Genomic DNA, 20577 nt, shown 5'->3' on the forward strand with positions numbered 1-20577 from the left:
CTCTGTCCCCCCTCGCCCGCGCTCTCTGTCCCCCCTCGCCCGCGCTCTCTGTCCCCCCTCGCCCGCGCTCTCTGTCCCCCCTCGCCCGCGCTCTCTGTCCCCCCTCGCCCGCGCTCTCTGTCCCCCCTCGCCCGCGCTCTCTGTCCCCCCTCGCCCGCGCTCTCTGTCCCCCCTCGCCCGCGCTCTCTGTCCCCCCTCGCCCGCGCTCTCTGTCCCCCCTCGCCCGCGCTCTCTGTCCCCCCTCGCCCGCGCTCTCTGTCCCCCCTCGCCCGCGCTCTCTGTCCCCCCTCGCCCGCGCTCTCTGTCCCCCCTCGCCCGCGCTCTCTGTCCCCCCTCGCCCGCGCTCTCTGTCCCCCCTCGCCCGCGCTCTCTGTCCCCCCTCGCCCGCGCTCTCTGTCCCCCCTCGCCCGCGCTCTCTGTCCCCCCTCGCCCGCGCTCTCTGTCCCCCCTCGCCCGCGCTCTCTGTCCCCCCTCGCCCGCGCTCTCTGTCCCCCCTCGCCCGCGCTCTCTGTCCCCCCTCGCCCGCGCTCTCTGTCCCCCCCCATCTCTCCATCTCCCCCCCCATCTCTCCATCTCCCCCCCCCATCTCTCCATCTCCCCCCCCATCTCTCCATCTCCCCCACCATCTCTCCATCTCCCCCACCATCTCTCCATCTCCCCCCCCATCTCTCCATCTCCCCCCCCCATCTCTCCATCTCTCCCTCTCAATCTATCTCCCCCCCATCTCTCCATCTCCCCCCCCATCTCTCCATCTCCCCCCCCATCTCTCCATCTCCCCCCCCATCTCTCCATCTCCCCCCCCATCTCTCCATCTCCCCCCCCATCTCTCCATCTCCCCCCCCATCTCTCCATCTCCCCCCCCATCTCTCCATCTCTCCCTCTCAATCTATCTGCCCCCCATCTCTCCATCTCCCCCCCCATCTCTCCATCTCCCCCCCCATCTCTCCATCTCCCCCCCCATCTCTCCATCTCTCCCTCTCAATCTATCTGCCCCCCATCTCTCCATCTCCCCCCCCATCTCTCCATCTCCCCCCCCATCTCTCCATCTCTCCCTCTCAATCTATCTGCCCCCCCCCTCTCTCTCTTTGTCCTTCTCTCCCCATCTCTCTCTCTCGCTCTCTGCCTGTTCCTCTGTTTCTCTCTCTCTTTCGGTCTCTCTCTCTCTGGCTCCCTTTATCTAGCCCTCTTTCTCTCTCCCTCCCTGCCCCACTCTCCCCCCTCTCCCCCCTCTCCCCCCTCTCTCTCACTCTCTGGCCCCCTATCTGTCTCTCTGGCCCCCCTCTCTCCCTCTGCCCCCTTCTCTCTCTCTGCCCCCCTCTCCCTTTGTCTTGGCCTTTTTTCTCTCTCTCTCTCTCTCTCTGCTCCCCTCTCACTCTCTGCTCCCCCCTCTCTCTCTCTCTGAACCGCCCTCTCCCTGCCCCCTCTCTCTCTCTTTGCACTCCCTCTCTCTCTCTTTGCACTCCCTCTCTCTCTCTTTGCACTCCCTCTCTCTCTCTCTCTCTGCCCCCATTCTCTCTCTCTGCACCCCCCCCCTCTCTGCACCCCCCCCTCTCTGCACCCCCCCCCCTCTCTGCACCCCCCCCCTCTCTGCACCCCCCCCCCTCTCTGCACCCCCCCCTCTCTGCACCCACCCCTCTCTGCACCCCCCCTCTCTCTCTGCACCCCCCTCTCTCTCTCTGCACCCCCCTCTCTCTCTCTGCACCCCCCTCTCTCTCTCTGCACCCCCCTCTCTCTCTCTGCACCCCCCTCTCTCTCTCTGCACCCCCCTCTCTCTCTCTGCACCCCCCTCTCTCTCTCTGCACCCCCCTCTCTCTCTCTGCACCCCCCTCTCTCTCTCTGCACCCCCCTCTCTCTCTCTGCACCCCCCTCTCTCTCTCTGCACCCCCCTCTCTCTCTCTGCACCCCCCTCTCTCTCTCTGCACCCCCCTCTCTCTCTCTGCACCCCCCTCTCTCTCTCTGCACCCCCCCTCTCTCTCTCTGCACCCCCCCTCTCTCTCTCTGCACCCCCCCTCTCTCTCTCCGCACCCCCCCTCTCTCTCTCTGCACCCACCCCTCTCTCTCTCTGCACCCCCCTCTCTCTCTCTCTGCACCCCCCTCTCCCTCTCTGCACCCCCCTCTCTCTCTGCACCCCCCCTCTCTCTCTGCACCCCCCTCTCTCTCTCTGCACCCCCCTCTCTCTCTCTGCACCCCCCTCTCTCTCTCTGCACACCCCCCCTCTCTCTCTGCACCCCCCCTCTCTCTCTGCACCCCCCCTCTCTCTCTGCACCCCCCTCTCTCTCTCTGCACCCCCCTCTCTCTCTCTGCACCCCCCTCTCTCTCTCTGCACCCCCCTCTCTCTCTCTGCACCCCCCCTCTCTCTCTCTGCACCCCCCTCTCTCTCTCTGCACCCCCCTCTCTCTCTCTGCACCCCCCTCCCTCTCTGCACCCCCCTCTCTCTCTGCACCCCCCTCTCTCTCTGCACCCCCCTCTCTCTCTGCACCCCCCTCTCTCTCTGCACCCCCCTCTCTCTCTCTGCACCCCCCCCTCTCTCTCTGCACCCCCCCTCTCTCTCTGCACCCCCCCTCTCTCTCTGCACCCCCCCTCTCTCTCTGCATCCCCCTCTCTCTCTGCATCCCCCTCTCTCTCTGCATCCCCCTCTCTCTCTGCATCCCCCTCTCTCTCTGCATCCCCCTCTCTCTCTGCATCCCCCTCTCTCTCAGCATCCCCCTCTCTCTCTGCATCCCCCTCTCTCTCTGCATCCCCCTCTCTCTCTGCATCCCCCTCTCTCTCTGCATCCCCCTCTCTCTCTGCATCCCCCTCTCTCTCTGCATCCCCCTCTCTCTCTGCATCCCCCTCTCTCTCTGCATCCCCCTCTCTCTCTGCATCCCCCTCTCTCTCTGCATCCCCCTCTCTCTCTGCATCCCCCTCTCTCTGTCCCCCCCACTCTCTCTCTGCCCCCTCTCTCTCTGCCCCCTCTCTCTCTGCCCACTCTATCTATCTCTTTGCTCCCTCTCTCTCTACCCACCCCTCTTTCTGCCCGTCTCCCTCCCTCTCTCTGCGCGTCTCCCGCCCCCTCGCCCCCCGCCCGTCTCTCGACCCCCCGCCCCCGCCCGTCTCTCGCCGCCCCCGCCCGTCTCCCGCCCCCTCGCCCCCCCGCCCGTCTCCCGCCCCCTCGCCCCCCGCCCGTCTCCCGCCCCCTCGCCCCCCGCCCGTCTCCCGCCCCCTCGCCCCCCGCCCGTCTCCCGCCCCCTCGCCCCCCGCCCGTCTCCCGCCCCCTCGCCCCCCGCCCGTCTCCCGCCCCCTCGCCCCCCGCCCGTCTCCCGCCCCCCCGCCCGTCTCCCGCCCCCCGCCCGTCTCCCGCCCCCTCGCCCCCCGCCCGTCTCTCTCTCTGTCCATCTCATTCTGCCTCTCTCCCCCTGCCCATCCCTCCTGTTTCTCTCTTTCTGTACATCATTTCGTCTAAGCCCTTTTTGTCTTTCCCTCTTTTTTTGAGTTGAGGGAAGGTGGAAGACCCTATTTCAATGGCCTGCGGTGATTATGCGGTCCTGTCTGTTTGTGTATTTTATCACAGAATAAGTTTCAGTAAGTGATGCTGGTGTGGGTTTATTTTGATGTTCAAAGTGTTGACTGAGCATTCTTTCCCTTTGAATCTCCGTTATCATGTTCCATCTCGTTTGCATTCTGAGTGGAGCCGCAAGCTGGAGCTGATAGGGGTTTGGCCTTTGCTCTGCTCTACTGCCCCTGTAGAGGGCTGGAGAGCAGTGCCCTGGTGCTGATTTGGAGTCAGGGTACTGTATTCATTTAACACGCTGGTTCTTGTCATTTTGGGACCTGGTTTTGAGAGTAGACTAGTACTGTGCAAGTTTTTCTCTGTCAGTCCTGCATGAACTGAGTATGGGACAGTCACAATCTAGTTCCAAGTGGGAACACTATGGGTTAGATCGGAATAAACCTCCATCTACACTTGGCTGATCAAACATCCGAGTTTTGTATCGATGAGTTTATAATGAAAGGTAAAGCTCCTTCTATTGAAAAGAACACTTTTGCTGAGCCTACAACTACTATGTTGCATTTGCAAAGGGGGGCAAGCTGCTTTGTGGAGACACAGAGTCTACATAGAGGTCATGTGATCCAGCTCTACAGATATACTGTACTGGATTTGAACTAATGGATAAAGACTGCTGCAGGAGCAACAGCTGTACCCCATCTCTCTCTTTCTCTAAACTCTCATCAAAATTGAAGTATTTGTGATTTGAAAAGCCACCAGAAGACCTCAGCACTGCAAACCGAGAGTTCTTAAAGGAGGATTCTGAATCAACACCATTGTTTCCAAGAGAAAAGAGCATAAACCAGTGAAGAGTGCTTCAGTGAGAAACTTAAATATCAGCAGCTACTCTGGAAAGTGACCCTTTAGCTGTAAATTGAGCTTTTGGACAATCCACGAATATCTTTTTCTGACTTTAATTTTTACTTGGCCAAGATTTAAGATATGATAGTCTGCAGAGTTTTATTTGTTTGCATACTTGGGGATGTCGGTGGAGTTGTGTGTGTGTGTGTGTGTGTGTGTGTGTGTGTGTGTGTGTGTGTGTGTGTGTGTGTGTGTGTGTGTTGGGGATGTCGATGGAGTTGTGTGTGTGTGTTGGGGATGTCGATGGAGTTGTGTGTGTGTGTTGGGGATGTCGGTGGAGTTGTGTGTGTGTGTTGGGGATGTCGATGGAGTTGTGTGTGTGTGTTGGGGATGTCGATGGAGTTGTGTGTGTGTGTTGGGGATGTCGGTGGAGTTGTATGTGTGTGTTGGGGATGTCGGTGGAGTTGTGTGTGTGTGTTGGGGATGTCGGTGGAGTTGTGTGTGTGTGTTGGGGATGTCGGTGGAGTTGTGTGTGTGTGTTGGGGATGTCGGTGGAGTTGTGTGTGTGTGTTGGGGATGTCGGTGGAGTTGTGTGTGTGTGTTGGGGATGTCGGTGGAGTGTGTGTGTGTTGGGGATGTCGGTGGAGTTGTGTGTGTGTGTGTGTGCGTTGGGGATGTCGGTGGAGTTGTGTGTGTGTGTATGTTGGGGATGTTGGTGGAGGTGTGCGTGTGTGTGTTGGGGATGTTGGTGGAGGTGTGCGTGTGTGTGTGTTGGGGATGTTGGTGGAGGTGTGCGTGTGTGTGTTGGGGATGTTGGTGGAGTTGTGTGTGTGTGTGTTGGGGATGTTGTTGGAGTTGTGTGTGTGTGTTGGGGATGTTGTTGGAGTTGTGTGTGTGTGTTGGGGATGTTGGTGGAGTTGTGTGTGTGTGTTGGGGATGTTGGTGGAGTTGTGTGTGTGTGTTGGGGATGTTGGTGGAGTTGTGTGTGTGTGTTGGGGATGTTGGTGGAGTTGTGTGTGTGTGTTGGGGATGTTGGTGGAGTTGTGTGTGTGTGTTGGGGATGTTGGTGGAGTTGTGTGTGTGTGTGTGTGTGTGTTGGGGATGTTGGTGGAGTTGTGTGTGTGTGTGTGTGTGTGTTGGGGATGTTGGTGGAGTTGTGTGTGTGTGTTGGGAATGTTGGTGGAGTTGTGTGTGTGTGTTGGGGATGTTGGTGGAGTTGTGTGTGTGTTGGGGATGTTGGTGGAGTTGTGTGTGTGTTGGGGATGTTGGTGGAGTTGTGTGTGTGTGTTGGGGATGTTGGTGGAGTTGTGTGTGTGTGTTGGGGATGTTGGTGGAGTTGTGTGTGTGTGTGTGTTGGGGATGTTGGTGGAGTTGTGTGTGTGTGTGTGTGTTGGGGATGTTGGTGGAGTTGTGTGTGTGTGTGTTGGGGATGTTGGTGGAGTTGTGTGTGTGTGTTGGGGATGTTGGTGGAGTTGTGTGTGTGTGTTGGGGATGTTGGTGGAGTTGTGTGTGTGTGTTGGGGATGTTGGTGGAGTTGTGTGTGTGTGTGTTGGGGATGTTGGTGGAGTTGTGTGTGTGTGTGTGTGTGTGTTGGGGATGTTGGTGGAGTTGTGTGTGTGTGTTGGGGATGTTGGTGGAGTTGTGTGTGTGTGTGTTGGGGATGTTGGTGGAGTTGTGTGTGTGTGTGTTGGGGATGTTGGTGGAGTTGTGTGTGTGTGTGTTGGGGATGTTGGTGGAGTTGTGTGTGTGTGTGTTGGGGATGTTGGTGGAGTTGTGTGTGTGTGTGTTGGGGATGTTGGTGGAGTTGTGTGTGTGTGTGTTGGGGATGTTGGTGGAGTTGTATGTGTGCGTGTTGGGGATGTTGGTGGAGTTGTGTGTGTGTGTGTTGGGGATGTTGGTGGAGTTGTGTATGTGTTGCTTTTGCATTAGTGGCTAATTGGACATATTTGTACATTTTAAACTTTTGTTAACAGTTTCTGCATCTTTGCCTGAGTGAGGTTTAGCAATAAAACTAACACTTGTTACCTTGGGGAACCTGGCTGCCATTTTCCTTACTGGCTTTTTCCTTACGCCGAGCTACATATGGTTAAGTATCTATATTGAATTGGCAATATCACCTCATTTTTAAATCCAAACTCTGTTATAACCAACCCAGGAGTGGAACAAATAGAGGAGCTGGTTCACCCCTCCTAACCTGAGCGTAAATACTGTCGATATCACCGGATCTTACTCTAAGATCAGCCCCGTTAGCATCAGTGTGACGTTTACACTTCTCATGCATCAGCATCAATCCATTTTCCCAGTTCCAAAGGCATTATCTATAACCCTGGTGTAACTATACTATACCACTCGAACAGGCTTATTCTAGGCATGATGATGTTTTTTGTTAGAATAATCATTTGAAACCATAACGTGCAGCGTAAGGATTAGCCTTTTATCCCCACAATAAAAACATGGCTCTACTTTTCTTAACTTCTTTTTTATATATAAGCATTTGACATGTTAATATGATCCAACTGGGAAAGTTTGGGGGCTGAAATGAAATGTTAAAGAGCTGCATCCGACCCCAGAGCCGCAGATTGCAGACCCCTGCCTTATACCCCTTCTGAGGTATTGATCACTGATTGTGGCCATCTCCAACCACCTCCTTGTATCAGTGTTGCTTTATTTAATGTCAAACCCACCAGTGTTATCCTTTGCCTTGGGGAAAGAAAACAGCATCGCCCCACCACCCAGTTCCTTAACTAATTTAGTTTCTAACTCCAGACTTCCCCTCCTCTTGGCCTTTATCTGCCCCCCTACTCTCATTTAATTTGACACAGCTTTCAGGTCTCAGTCTGAGAGCCAAAGATTTCAGTGCATCTGGCACATGACCAGTCTTGTCGTCCATTGGTAAATTTGGCTGGACCACACCAAGCATTACTTTTTCCCTCTATTACTTCAGGAACCATCATGGAAGACAACCCACAACTCCTTTTCTTTTTGCTAAACTACATCTTTAAATCCCCTTTCACCTTTCTCTTTAACACCAAGTGCAAAGACCCCTGATGGATTTCTTTGTCTCAACAATTGGGTTGATCTTCACAGCTGCCTTTGTGTCTCTTCCTCCACCTCCCAACCCAAGTCCAGTACTTTCCAAATCAATCCTCAGTTCCATCATCATCTGCAGCTTTGTAGATAAATATTGGCCAGAACATTGGAAAAATGCCCCTGACTCAGAGGCAAGAGTGCTACCCACTGAGGCAAGGCTAGATGATGAAAAATGGCTGCTTGCAGTTCTGGTCAACATTGGTTCTTATTTAATACACTGTGACTTTGCTGTGGGATACACTGGTGTGGACCATGTGTCTTACTTGTGTATACAGTGACCTCTCTTTGGGGTTTCAGAATGGGATGGTGTCAGAGTTCTCTGGTAGTATTAGTAATGTTTGAGTCACATATCTTTGGGGCAAGTCTGTTACCAGCATCGAAAGGGTGAAATTGTACTTTAAATGGACTGCAGGAAATGTGTTTACAAACACTAAAAGCAACTTAATGCAGAGAATATTCCCACTAATTAGCAACTTAACATATATGTAGTGCCCTTCACAGAGTGATTCATGCAGAAGGTGGAGACTGCAGAGGGGAAGATGGAGTTAGATTAAGTGGGAGGAGGCTCACCAGCATACGCCTGTTGGGCCCAGTGGCCTTTTTCTGTGTGGTAAATACTACATAGTTCAATGTCTCATGGTCAAAGAGACAAGTTTTAAAATAGGGGGAAAGATAATGAGACAAAGATGTTTAAATAGAATAGCAAAGGGCAGGGATGTAGAGCTAAAGGAGTTTGAAGAAGTTTCAGGTAGCGAAGCAATGGAGGGATTTGAGGATGAAGCTGAGAATTTTGAAGGCAGTCTGCCAGGGAATAACATCTCGTGGAGGTCAGTATGGGCAGGACATAAGAGTGTACAAGACGAGGAGTTCTCCCGAGAGCAGAACCTACTTTGGAATCCCTCCATAGCCTCATTCCTTCCTATCTCTAATCTGCAGCCCCCACAACCCTCCCAGGTATCTGCGCTCCTACAATTCTGGCCTCCTGCACATCCCTGATTTTAATCGCTCCACCATTGGCAGCTGTACATTCAGCTGCCTGGGCCCTAAACTCTGGACTTCCTTCCCTAAACCTCTCTGGCTCTTTACTTCTCTCTCCTCCTTCAAGATGCTCCTTAAAATTCACCCTTTTGACCAAGCTTTTGGTTGACTTAATTAAGTGGCTACGTGTCAAATTTGCTGGATAATCACTTGTGTGAAGCACCTTGACACATTTTACTATGTTAAAAGTGCCATACAAATGAATGTTGTTTTTGTTGTTGAAGGAACTAATGCTCCTGTCCTTCAGGCCAAGACAGGACAGGAAGGGTTAAAATCCTGCCAACAATAGGTTTGGGCAGCCTCCAACGTTGAGAATCTGCAACACAATAACACACCACTCCAGGTTAATGTCAAGGATTAGTTGAAGTACTTGACGATAAAGCTTGTCGGGGGATACTTACAAGAGACTGTTGCTAGGGCCAGCTTAGCTGCTCTAAATGGTTGCTAGGGGCAAAGTATCGAGGTGCAATGTAGTCATGCACAGTCATGTCCAAGGGGAGAATTGAACATTGACAAAGAAATTGTTACTCTACATAATCTTCCCTTTGGAAAGTGAGTGAGGAACGGGCCTACCCCAGTGTGTGGCTAGCTGTGATCAGAGGAGTGTAGTTAGTCACTGCTTGGTCTGTGCTGGGGCACTCCGTTAGATCTGGGAGCACCATGCTTCAACTAATAATCTCCTTTTGCAAACCATTCCCCCAGACAAAGGTGTTTACTTATTTTTTAACATTGCATTGGCCTTTTTTCTCTGCTCTGCTGCAGCTTTTGGTGTGGTCTCCATCTTAATAAAGTCTGGCCCTGCTGGCATGTCGGGTCAGGCAAATTAAATAGTGTCCATTTTTTTTCTCTGCGTCTGTGCAGTCAGGTGGCTCTTTAGAATGTTTGAGTTCTCACCAACTTTGTTCAGTGTTGTGTAGTAACTGTAATTTTCCGCAAACACTTGCGGCCATGGGCAGACCTGCAGAGTTGCTTTCTTTTAATGTTTTCGGTGATGGAAGAGGGATCTGCCTATAAAGGTAAAAGACAACTGACAATCACCAACCTTTGCTTTTCCCTCTCTCCCCATGGATACTCATGGTACTGCTGGCACATTTTAAAGCACTGGTTAAACCTCAGCCGGAATGTTTTGTCCAGTACTGGGCACCATACGTTTGGAAGGATATCAGAACCTTGGGAGAAGATGCAGAGGAGATTCACTAGAACGGTACCAGTGATGAGGGGCTTCAGTTATGTGGAGAGACCAGAGAAGCTGGTGTTGTTCTCCTTGGAGCAGAGAAGGTTAAGAGGACATTTAATCGGGGCATTCAAAACCATAAAGGGAGGTAGAGCGAAACTGCTTCCACTGGCACGATACTCAGTAACTAGAGGACACAGATTTAAGGATAAGGATGCTTTTTTTTTACACTGCAAGTTGTTGTGATCTGGAATGTGCCATCTGAAAGGAAGGTGGAAGCAAATGCAGCACTAACTTTCAAAACGGAGTCGAATAAATACTGGAAAAGGAAAAATTTGCAAAGCTCTGGAGAAGGAGGAGGGCGAATTAAAGGGGGAGTTAATTGAAGAGCTGGTATAGGCAAGATGGGTGGAATAACCTCTTTCTGTGCTGTGAGATTCTGTCATTCTTTACACCCCTCTCCCGCTGGGGTCTAAGCTCCCAATGGATACCCCATGAAAGTTCATACCCTGGTTCAGCCCAGTTTGCAAGTATGAGCAGTTCGTTCAACCAGAACCCGTCCTGACCCCAGCTAACACACCCTGATTGGTGATCAGGAGCAGAAAACCTGGCTAATTTCTTCTGTACGCCTCCCTCCAACCCCAATTTGGGGAAACTGAGGCCAATTTTAACACCTGTACATTAGCCATGGCTCAGTAAGCAGCAACCTCACCTCAAAGAGTCAGCAGGCCCTGGGCTCAAGTCCCATTTCAGAGACAGAAGAACATAATCCAGGCTGACACTCTCAGTGCAATATTGAGGGAGGGCTGCACAGTCAGAGGTGCCATCTTTCAGGTAAACCATGACTGCCTTTCAGGTGGACATAAAAGATCCCATTGTACTACTTTGAAAGAGGGGAGTTTTATTTCAAGTGTCCTGACCAATATCCACCCTTCAACCAAGACCACATGTTGGAAATATTCAGCAGGATGGGCAGCATCTATGTTGAGATGTTTCAGGCCTGTGACCGATCATCAGAACCACTTAAACAGATTATCTGGTCATTAACACATTCCTGTTTGTGGGAGCTTGCTGTGCAAAAATTAGCTGAAACATTTCCCACATTACATTTGTCACTACACTTCAATGAAAAGAATTGCATTGGCTGTAAAGTGCTTTGGGACATCCTGAGGCTATGTAAGACTATATAAATGCAAGTTCTCCCTTTGCTTGCAAGCAGTTGGCAGTTGTAACACCTGTTTCTTAGCTCACAATCAATACCGTGCTCATAATCTCTTCTAGTGGTCAGCTGGAGAGCTGCCTGGGGTCAGACTTTCGTCGGGGAGCTGGGGTTCTCGATATCCTGTATGAGACTCCCTCAGTCGTGTTGACCTGCGGATATGATACCTACATCAGACAGTGGGATATGCGAGCCAGCACCAGGTAAGCAAGCCTTCCTGTTTCTCTGATCGATCTCCCTCTTCTGAAGGTACTGGTGGAAGGTCACATTTCCACAGCCATCCATCAAACACCTTCCAGTATCTGTTCCAAGTGGTCAAACTCGACGTTCAAACAGTTGAGAGTGACAGGCTATTCCCCTGGAAGGAATCAGAGCCAAACCCAGTCCGCCCCTCGCCTGATAAAAGGAAATTGAGGGATTTTGGGATCAGGTTGGAAAATGGGATTGAGATCCAAGGTCCATGATTTTATTGAGCGGAGCAGGCTGAAGGGGCCATATGACCTACTCCTGCTCACATTTATTATGTTCACAAGCCAGTTCTAGCTCCTTATCTCTGTAACCTCCAACAACCCTAAAACTTTCAGAAATCTGCGCTCCTCCAATTCTGGCTTTGCTTCACTGCACGTTGGCAGCCGTGACTTCAGCTGCGTGGGCCCTAAGGTCTGGAATCCCCTCCATAAACCTCTTGGCCTCTCTCTCTCCTCCTTTAAATTGCTCCTTAAAACCTACCTCTCTGTCAAGCTTTTGATTGCCTGTCCTTGTATCTCCTTATGTGGCTCGGTGTCAGCTTTTGCTGGATCGTGATCCTGTGAAGTGGTTTGGAAAGTTTACTACAGTAAAGACACTATATAAATACAAGCTGTTATTGTACACCCATTTTGTCTGAGACCAGTTATCTAAGCACAACACAGGCTTTGAATATGAAGTGTTCTGTCTCAGCTACACCCTGCCTTTAATCCCTGGCTACCTGTAAAGTGGATTTTGCTCTTTAATGAGCCTTTGCAACTTACAGACAGAAAGAAATAGCCCCATTTGCCTCTTACTGGGGAACACTTCTCTGAAAAAATCACCTCCAAGTCATGGTGCTTCCTCTGCCCACCCCCTTAACATCCTCTCCGCCAGTCACTGACTCCTAACAGGGTGTTGTACCCTAGCCGCTGAGAGCTGTTAGGTTAATTATTCATGGGCGGGACATCATAGTTAATCCTGGTGTGTACAGGATTCTTTTCTTTTTATTCTCATACTCATGCTCACACTTGCATATCCAGCATGAATTACTGAATATCAGTCCCCGGCTGGTTTGAATGTTTTCCCCTCATTTGTACCCTCTGCAATGCCCCCTCCTCCTGTGATTACCTTGCTCAGCATAAACTGGAGCTTGGAGTCTGAGACCTTGCTGACTGCAGGGGAACTGTCATGAATATGTTTAACCGTTCCTGTATTCAGAAATCTATCCTTTTTCCCCTTAATTCCTTTTTATTGCAAACTTACTGTTTGAAATACTGACATGGTCAGAGTGAAGCCGTGCTGCTTAATTATTGTTTATAGGAATTTGAAACAGGGAAGAAGCCTGGCACTCACCAGCCACCTGCATGGCTGTAAAACACAAGTTATCTGCTTCAGTTAATACAGCAAGCACACAGATCACCATCTCCATGAACAATGGGCAAAGTGGATTTAGTGAACAAAGCAAACTGCAGCCGGGGCTACTTCCCGGAGCGCAACATCTCCACACCACCCCCCACCGCCACCCCCACCCCCAAACACCACCCCGGTGATGTCGGAGCGTAAGGGCAGTGCGATACAGAATGACGATTTTGAGTGAAAGGGCAGTGTGATACAGAGTAATGATGGTGAGTGTAAAGGCAGTGTGATACAGAGTGACGATAGTGAGTGTAAGGGCAGTGCGATACAGAGTGACGATGGTGAGTGTAAAGGCAGTGCGATACAGAGTGACGATAGTGAGTGAAAGGGCAGTGCGATACAGAGTGACGATGGTGAGTGTAAAGGCAGTGTGATACAGAGTGACAATAGTGAGTGTAAAGGCAGTGCGATACAGAATGACGATGGTGAGTATAAGGGCAGTGCGATACAGAGTGACAATAGTGAGTGAAAGGGCAGTGTGATACAGAGTGATAGTAGTGAGTGTAAGGGCAGTGTGATACAGAGTGATAGTAGTGAGTGAAAGGGCAGTGTGATACAGAGTGACGATGGTGAATGTAAAGGCTGTATGATACAGAGTGACGATGGTGAGTGTAAAGGCAGTGTGATACAGAGTGACGATGGTGAGTGAAAGGGCAGTGTGATACAGAGTGACGATGGTGAGTGAAAGGGCAGTGCGATACAGAGTGACGATGGTGAGTGTAAAGGCAGTGTGATACAGAGTGACGATGGTGAGTGTAAAGGCAGTGCGAAACAGGGTGACGAAGGTGAGTGTAAAGGCAGTGTGATACAGAGTGACGACGTTGAGTGAAGGGGCAGTGTGATACAGAGTGATGGTAGTGAGTGTAAAGGCAGTGCGATACAGAGTAATGATGGTGAGTTTAAACGCAGTGCGATACAGAGTAACGATGGTGAGTGTAAGGGCAGTGCGATACAGAGTGATGGTAGTGAGTGTAAAGGCAGTGTGATACAGAGTGACGACGTTGAGTGAAAGGGCAGTGCGATACAGAGTGATAGTAGTGAGTGAAAGGGCAGTGTGATACAGAGTGACGATGGTGAATGTAAAGGCTGTATGATACAGAGTGACGATGGTGAGTGTAAAGGCAGTGTGATACAGAGTGACGATGGTGAGTGTAAAGGCAGTGTGATACAGAGGGACAATGGTGAGTGTAAGGGCGATGTGATACAGAGTGAAGATGGTGAGTGTAAAGGCAGTGTGATACAGAGTGACGATGGTGAGTGTAAAGGCAGTGTGATACAGAGTGACGATGGTGAGTGTAAAGGCAGTGTGATACAGAGTGACGATGGTGAGTGTAAAGGCAGTGTGATACAGAGTGACGATGGTGAGTGTAAAGGCAGTGTGATACAGAGTGACGATGGTGAGTGTAAAGGCAGTGTGATACAGAGTGACGATGGTGAGTATAAGGGCAGTGTGATACAGAGTGACGATGGTGAGTGCAAAGGCAGTGTGATACAGAATGACGATGGTGAGTGTAAGGGCAGTGTGATACAGAGTGACGATGGTGAGTGTAAGGGCAGTATGATACAGAGTGATGGTAATGAGTGTAAAGGCAGTGCGATACAGAGTGATGGTAGTGAGTGTAAAGGCAGTGCAATACAGAGTGACGATGGTGAATGTAAAGGCAGTTCGATACAGAGTGATGGTAGTGAGTGAAAGGGCAGTGCGATACAGAGTGATGGTAGTGAGTGAAAGGGCAGTGCGATACAGAGTGACGATGGTGAGTGTAAAGGCAGTGTGATACAGAGTGACGATGGTGAGTGTAAGGGCAGTGTGATGCAGAGCAATGATGGTGAGTGTAAGGGCAGTGCGATACAGAGTGACGACGTTGAGTGAAAGGGCAGTGTGATACAGAGTGATGGTGGTGAGTGTAAAGGCAGTGCGATACAGAGTAATGATGGTGAGTGTAAGGGCAGTGCGATACAGAGTGATGGTAGTGAGTGTAAAGGCAGTGTGATACAGAGTGACGACGTTGAGTGAAAGGGCAGTGCGATACAGAGTGATGGTAGTGAGTGTAAAGGCAGTGTGATACAGAGTGACGACGTTGAGTGAAAGGGCAGTGCGATACAGAGTGATGGTAGTGAGTGTAAAGGCAGTGCGATACAGAGTGACGATGGTGAGTGTAAAGGCAGTGCGATACAGAGTGACGATGGTGAGTGTAAAGGCAGTGCGATACAGAGTGATAGTAGTGAGTGTAAAAGCAGTGCGATACAGAGTAATAATGGTGAGTGAAAGGGCAGTGTGATACAGTGACGATAGTGAGTGAAAGTGCAGTGCGATACAGAGTGACGATGGTGAGTGTAAAGGCAGTGTGATACAGAGTGACGATGGTGAGTATAAGGGCAGTGTGATACAGAGTGACGATGGTGAGTGTAAAGGCAGTGCGATACAGAATGACGATGGTGAGTGTAAGGGCAGTGTGATACAGAGTGACGATGGTGAGTGTAAAGGCAGTGTGATACAGAGTGACGATGGTGAGTGTAAAGGCAGCGTGATACAGTGACGATGGTGAGTGTAAAGGCAGTGTGATACAGAGTGACGATGGTGAGTGTAAAGGCAGTGTGATACAGAGTGACGATGGTGAGTGTAAAGGCAGTGCGATACAAAGTAATGATGGTGACTGTAAAGGCAGTGCGATACAGAGTGATGGTAGTGAGTGTAAAGGCAGTGCGATACAGAGTAATGATGGTGAGTGCAAAGACAGCGCGATACAGAGTGATGGTAGTGAGTGTAAAGGCAGTGTGATACACTGTGACGACGTTGAGTGAAAGGGCAGTGCGATACAGAGTGATGGTAGTGAGTGTAAAGGCAGTGTGATACAGAGTGACGACGTTGAGTGAAAGGGCAGTGCGATACAGAGTGATGGTAGTGAGTGTAAAGGCAGTGCGATACAGAGTGACGATGGTGAGTGTAAAGGCAGTGCGATACAGAGTGATAGTAGTGAGTGTAAAAGCAGTGCAATACAGAGTAATAATGGTGAGTGAAAGGGCAGTGTGATACAGTGACGATAGTGAGTGAAAGTGCAGTGCGATACAGAGTGACGATGGTGAGTGTAAAGGCAGTGTGATACAGAGTGACGATGGTGAGTATAAGGGCAGTGTGATACAGAGTGACGATGGTGAGTGTAAAGGCAATGCGATACAGAATGACGATGGTGAGTGTAAGGGCAGTGTGATACAGAGTGACGATGGTGAGTGTAAAGGCAGTGTGATACAGAGTGACGATGGTGAGTGTAAAGGCAGCGTGATACAGTGACGATGGTGAGTGTAAAGGCAGTGTGATACAGAGTGACGATGGTGAGTGTAAAGGCAGTGTGATACAGAGTGACGATGGTGAGTGTAAAGGCAGTGCGATACAAAGTAATGATGGTGAGTGTAAAGGCAGTGCGATACAGAGTGATGGTAGTGAGTGTAAAGGCAGTGCGATACAGAGTAATGATGGTGAGTGCAAAGGCAGCGCGATACAGAGTGATGGTAGTGAGTGTAAAGGCAGTGCGATACAGAGTAATGATGGTGAGTGTAAAGGCAGTGCGATACAGAATGACGATGGTGAGTGTAAGGGCAGTGTGACACAGAGTGACGATGGTGAGTGTAAAGGCAGTGTGATACAGAGTGACGATGGTGAGTGTAAGGGCAGTGTGATACAGAGTGACGATGGTGAGTCTAAAGGCAGTGCGATACAGAGTGATAGTAGTGAGTGTAAAGGCAGTGCGATACAGAGTAATGATGGTGAGTGAAAGGGCAGTGTGATACAGAGTGACGATGGTGAGTGAAAGGGCAGTGTGATACAGAGTGACGATGGTGAGTGAAAGGGCAGTGTGATACAGAGTGACGATGGTGATTGAAAGGGCAGTGTGATACAGAGTGACGATGGTGATTGAAAGGGCAGTGTGATACAGAGTGACGATGGTGAGTGAAAGGGCAGTGCGATACAGAGTGACGATGGTGAATGTAAAGGCAGTTCGATACAGAGTGATGGTAGTGAATGTAAAGGCAGTGCGATACAGAGTGACGATGGTGAGTGTAAAGGCAGTGTGATACAGAGTGACGATGGTGAATGTAAAGGCAGTTCAATACAGAGTGATGGTAGTGAGTGAAAGGGCAGTGCGATACAGAGTGACGATGGTGAGTGTAAAGGCAGTGTGATACAGAGTGACGATGGTGAGTGTAAGGGCAGTGTGATACAGAGTAATGATGGTGAGTGTAAGGGCAGTGTGATACAGAGTGACGATAGTGAGTGAAAGGGCAGTGTGATACAGAGTGACGATAGTGAGAGAAAGTGCAGTGTGATACAGAGTGACGATAGTGAGTGTAAAGGCAGTGTGATATAGAGTGACGATGGTGAGTGTAAGGGCAGTGTGATACAGAGTAATGATGGTGAGTGTAAGGGCAGTGCGATACAGAGTGACGATGGTGAGTCTAAAGGCAGTGCGATACAGAGTGATAGTAGTGAGTGTAAAGGCAGTGCAATACAGAGTAATGATGGTGAGTGAAAGGGCAGTGTGATACAGAGTGACGATAGTGAGTGAAAGGGCAGTGTGATACAGAGTGACGATGGTGAGTGAAAGGGCAGTGTGATATAGATTGACGATGGTGATTGAAAGGGCAGTGTGATACAGAGTGACGATGGTGAGTGAAAGGGCAGTGCGATACAGAGTGACGATGGTGAAGATAAAGGCAGTTCGATACAGAGTGAAGGTAGTGAATGTAAAGGCAGTGCGATACAGAGTGACGATGGTGAGTGTAAAGGCAGTGTGATACAGAGTGACGACGTTGAGTGAAAGGGCAGTGCGATACAGAGTGATAGTAGTGAGTGAAAGGGCAGTGTGATACAGAGTGACGATGGTGAATGTAAAGGCTGTATGATACAGAGTGACGATGGTGAGTGTAAAGGCAGTGTGATACAGAGTGACGATGGTGAGTGTAAAGGCAGTGTGATACAGAGGGACAATGGTGAGTGTAAGGGCGATGTGATACAGAGTGAAGATGGTGAGTGTAAAGGCTGTGTGATACAGAGTGACGATGGTGAGTGTAAAGGCAGTGTGATACAGAGTGACGATGGTGAGTGTAAAGGCAGTGTGATACAGAGTGACGATGGTGAGTGTAAAGGCAGTGTGATACAGAGTGACGATGGTGAGTGTAAAGGCAGTGTGATACAGAGTGACGATGGTGAGTGTAAAGGCAGTGTGATACAGAGTGACGATGGTGAGTATAAGGGCAGTGTGATACAGAGTGACGATGGTGAGTGCAAAGGCAGTGTGATACAGAATGACGATGGTGAGTGTAAGGGCAGTGTGATACAGAGTGACGATGGTGAGTGTAAGGGCAGTATGATACAGAGTGATGGTAATGAGTGTAAAGGCAGTGCGATACAGAGTGATGGTAGTGAGTGTAAAGGCAGTGCAATACAGAGTGACGATGGTGAATGTAAAGGCAGTTCGATACAGAGTGATGGTAGTGAGTGAAAGGGCAGTGCGATACAGAGTGATGGTAGTGAGTGAAAGGGCAGTGCGATACAGAGTGACGATGGTGAGTGTAAAGGCAGTGTGATACAGAGTGACGATGGTGAGTGTAAGGGCAGTGTGATGCAGAGCAATGATGGTGAGTGTAAGGGCAGTGCGATACAGAGTGACGACGTTGAGTGAAAGGGCAGTGTGATACAGAGTGATGGTGGTGAGTGTAAAGGCAGTGCGATACAGAGTAATGATGGTGAGTGTAAGGGCAGTGCGATACAGAGTGATGGTAGTGAGTGTAAAGGCAGTGTGATACAGAGTGACGACGTTGAGTGAAAGGGCAGTGCGATACAGAGTGATGGTAGTGAGTGTAAAGGCAGTGTGATACAGAGTGACGACGTTGAGTGAAAGGGCAGTGCGATACAGAGTGATGGTAGTGAGTGTAAAGGCAGTGCGATACAGAGTGACGATGGTGAGTGTAAAGGCAGTGCGATACAGAGTGACGATGGTGAGTGTAAAGGCAGTGCGATACAGAGTGATAGTAGTGAGTGTAAAAGCAGTGCGATACAGAGTAATAATGGTGAGTGAAAGGGCAGTGTGATACAGTGACGATAGTGAGTGAAAGTGCAGTGCGATACAGAGTGACGATGGTGAGTGTAAAGGCAGTGTGATACAGAGTGACGATGGTGAGTATAAGGGCAGTGTGATACAGAGTGACGATGGTGAGTGTAAAGGCAGTGCGATACAGAATGACGATGGTGAGTGTAAGGGCAGTGTGATACAGAGTGACGATGGTGAGTGTAAAGGCAGTGTGATACAGAGTGACGATGGTGAGTGTAAAGGCAGCGTGATACAGTGACGATGGTGAGTGTAAAGGCAGTGTGATACAGAGTGACGATGGTGAGTGTAAAGGCAGTGTGATACAGAGTGACGATGGTGAGTGTAAAGGCAGTGCGATACAAAGTAATGATGGTGACTGTAAAGGCAGTGCGATACAGAGTGATGGTAGTGAGTGTAAAGGCAGTGCGATACAGAGTAATGATGGTGAGTGCAAAGACAGCGCGATACAGAGTGATGGTAGTGAGTGTAAAGGCAGTGTGATACACTGTGACGACGTTGAGTGAAAGGGCAGTGCGATACAGAGTGATGGTAGTGAGTGTAAAGGCAGTGTGATACAGAGTGACGACGTTGAGTGAAAGGGCAGTGCGATACAGAGTGATGGTAGTGAGTGTAAAGGCAGTGCGATACAGAGTGACGATGGTGAGTGTAAAGGCAGTGCGATACAGAGTGATAGTAGTGAGTGTAAAAGCAGTGCAATACAGAGTAATAATGGTGAGTGAAAGGGCAGTGTGATACAGTGACGATAGTGAGTGAAAGTGCAGTGCGATACAGAGTGACGATGGTGAGTGTAAAGGCAGTGTGATACAGAGTGACGATGGTGAGTATAAGGGCAGTGTGATACAGAGTGACGATGGTGAGTGTAAAGGCAATGCGATACAGAATGACGATGGTGAGTGTAAGGGCAGTGTGATACAGAGTGACGATGGTGAGTGTAAAGGCAGTGTGATACAGAGTGACGATGGTGAGTGTAAAGGCAGCGTGATACAGTGACGATGGTGAGTGTAAAGGCAGTGTGATACAGAGTGACGATGGTGAGTGTAAAGGCAGTGTGATACAGAGTGACGATGGTGAGTGTAAAGGCAGTGCGATACAAAGTAATGATGGTGAGTGTAAAGGCAGTGCGATACAGAGTGATGGTAGTGAGTGTAAAGGCAGTGCGATACAGAGTAATGATGGTGAGTGCAAAGGCAGCGCGATACAGAGTGATGGTAGTGAGTGTAAAGGCAGTGCGATACAGAGTAATGATGGTGAGTGTAAAGGCAGTGCGATACAGAGTGACGATGGTGAGTGTAAGGGCAGTGTGACACAGAGTGACGATGGTGAGTGTAAAGGCAGTGTGATACAGAGTGACGATGGTGAGTGTAAGGGCAGTGTGATACAGAGTGACGATGGTGAGTCTAAAGGCAGTGCGATACAGAGTGATAGTAGTGAGTGTAAAGGCAGTGCGATACAGAGTAATGATGGTGAGTGAAAGGGCAGTGTGATACAGAGTGACGATAGTGAGTGAAAGGGCAGTGTGATACAGAGTGACGATGGTGAGTGAAAGGGCAGTGTGATACAGAGTGACGATGGTGATTGAAAGGGCAGTGTGATACAGAGTGACGATGGTGATTGAAAGGGATGTGTGATACAGAGTGACGATGGTGAGTGAAAGGGCAGTGCGATACAGAGTGACGATGGTGAATGTAAAGGCAGTTCGATACAGAGTGATGGTAGTGAATGTAAAGGCAGTGCGATACAGAGTGACGATGGTGAGTGTAAAGGCAGTGTGATACAGAGTGACGATGGTGAATGTAAAGGCAGTTCAATACAGAGTGATGGTAGTGAGTGAAAGGGCAGTGCGATACAGAGTGACGATGGTGAGTGTAAAGGCAGTGTGATACAGAGTGACGATGGTGAGTGTAAGGGCAGTGTGATACAGAGTAATGATGGTGAGTGTAAGGGCAGTGTGATACAGAGTGACGATAGTGAGTGA

The 20577-nt window shown here is 50.1% G+C and overlaps 1 protein-coding gene across 2 annotated transcripts in view; it reads left to right on the forward strand.

The window, feature by feature from the left end:
* Window positions 1-20577, forward strand: part of fbxw4 (F-box and WD repeat domain containing 4) — a 140097-nt gene that overhangs the window by 102440 nt on the left and 17080 nt on the right. The window contains exon 7 of one of the 2 annotated variants that reach the window (XM_041209632.1): window positions 10911-11051. The exons of the other annotated variant lie outside the window; for it this stretch is intronic. Within the exon in view, the coding sequence (XP_041065566.1) occupies window positions 10911-11051 (141 nt within the window). The remainder of the gene's footprint in view (window positions 1-10910; window positions 11052-20577) is intronic. 2 annotated transcript variants of the gene reach the window in all.

The sequence above is a fragment of the Carcharodon carcharias genome, chromosome 17, assembly GCF_017639515.1.
Source record: "Carcharodon carcharias isolate sCarCar2 chromosome 17, sCarCar2.pri, whole genome shotgun sequence".
In the NCBI taxonomy this organism is placed as follows: domain Eukaryota; kingdom Metazoa; phylum Chordata; class Chondrichthyes; order Lamniformes; family Lamnidae; genus Carcharodon; species Carcharodon carcharias.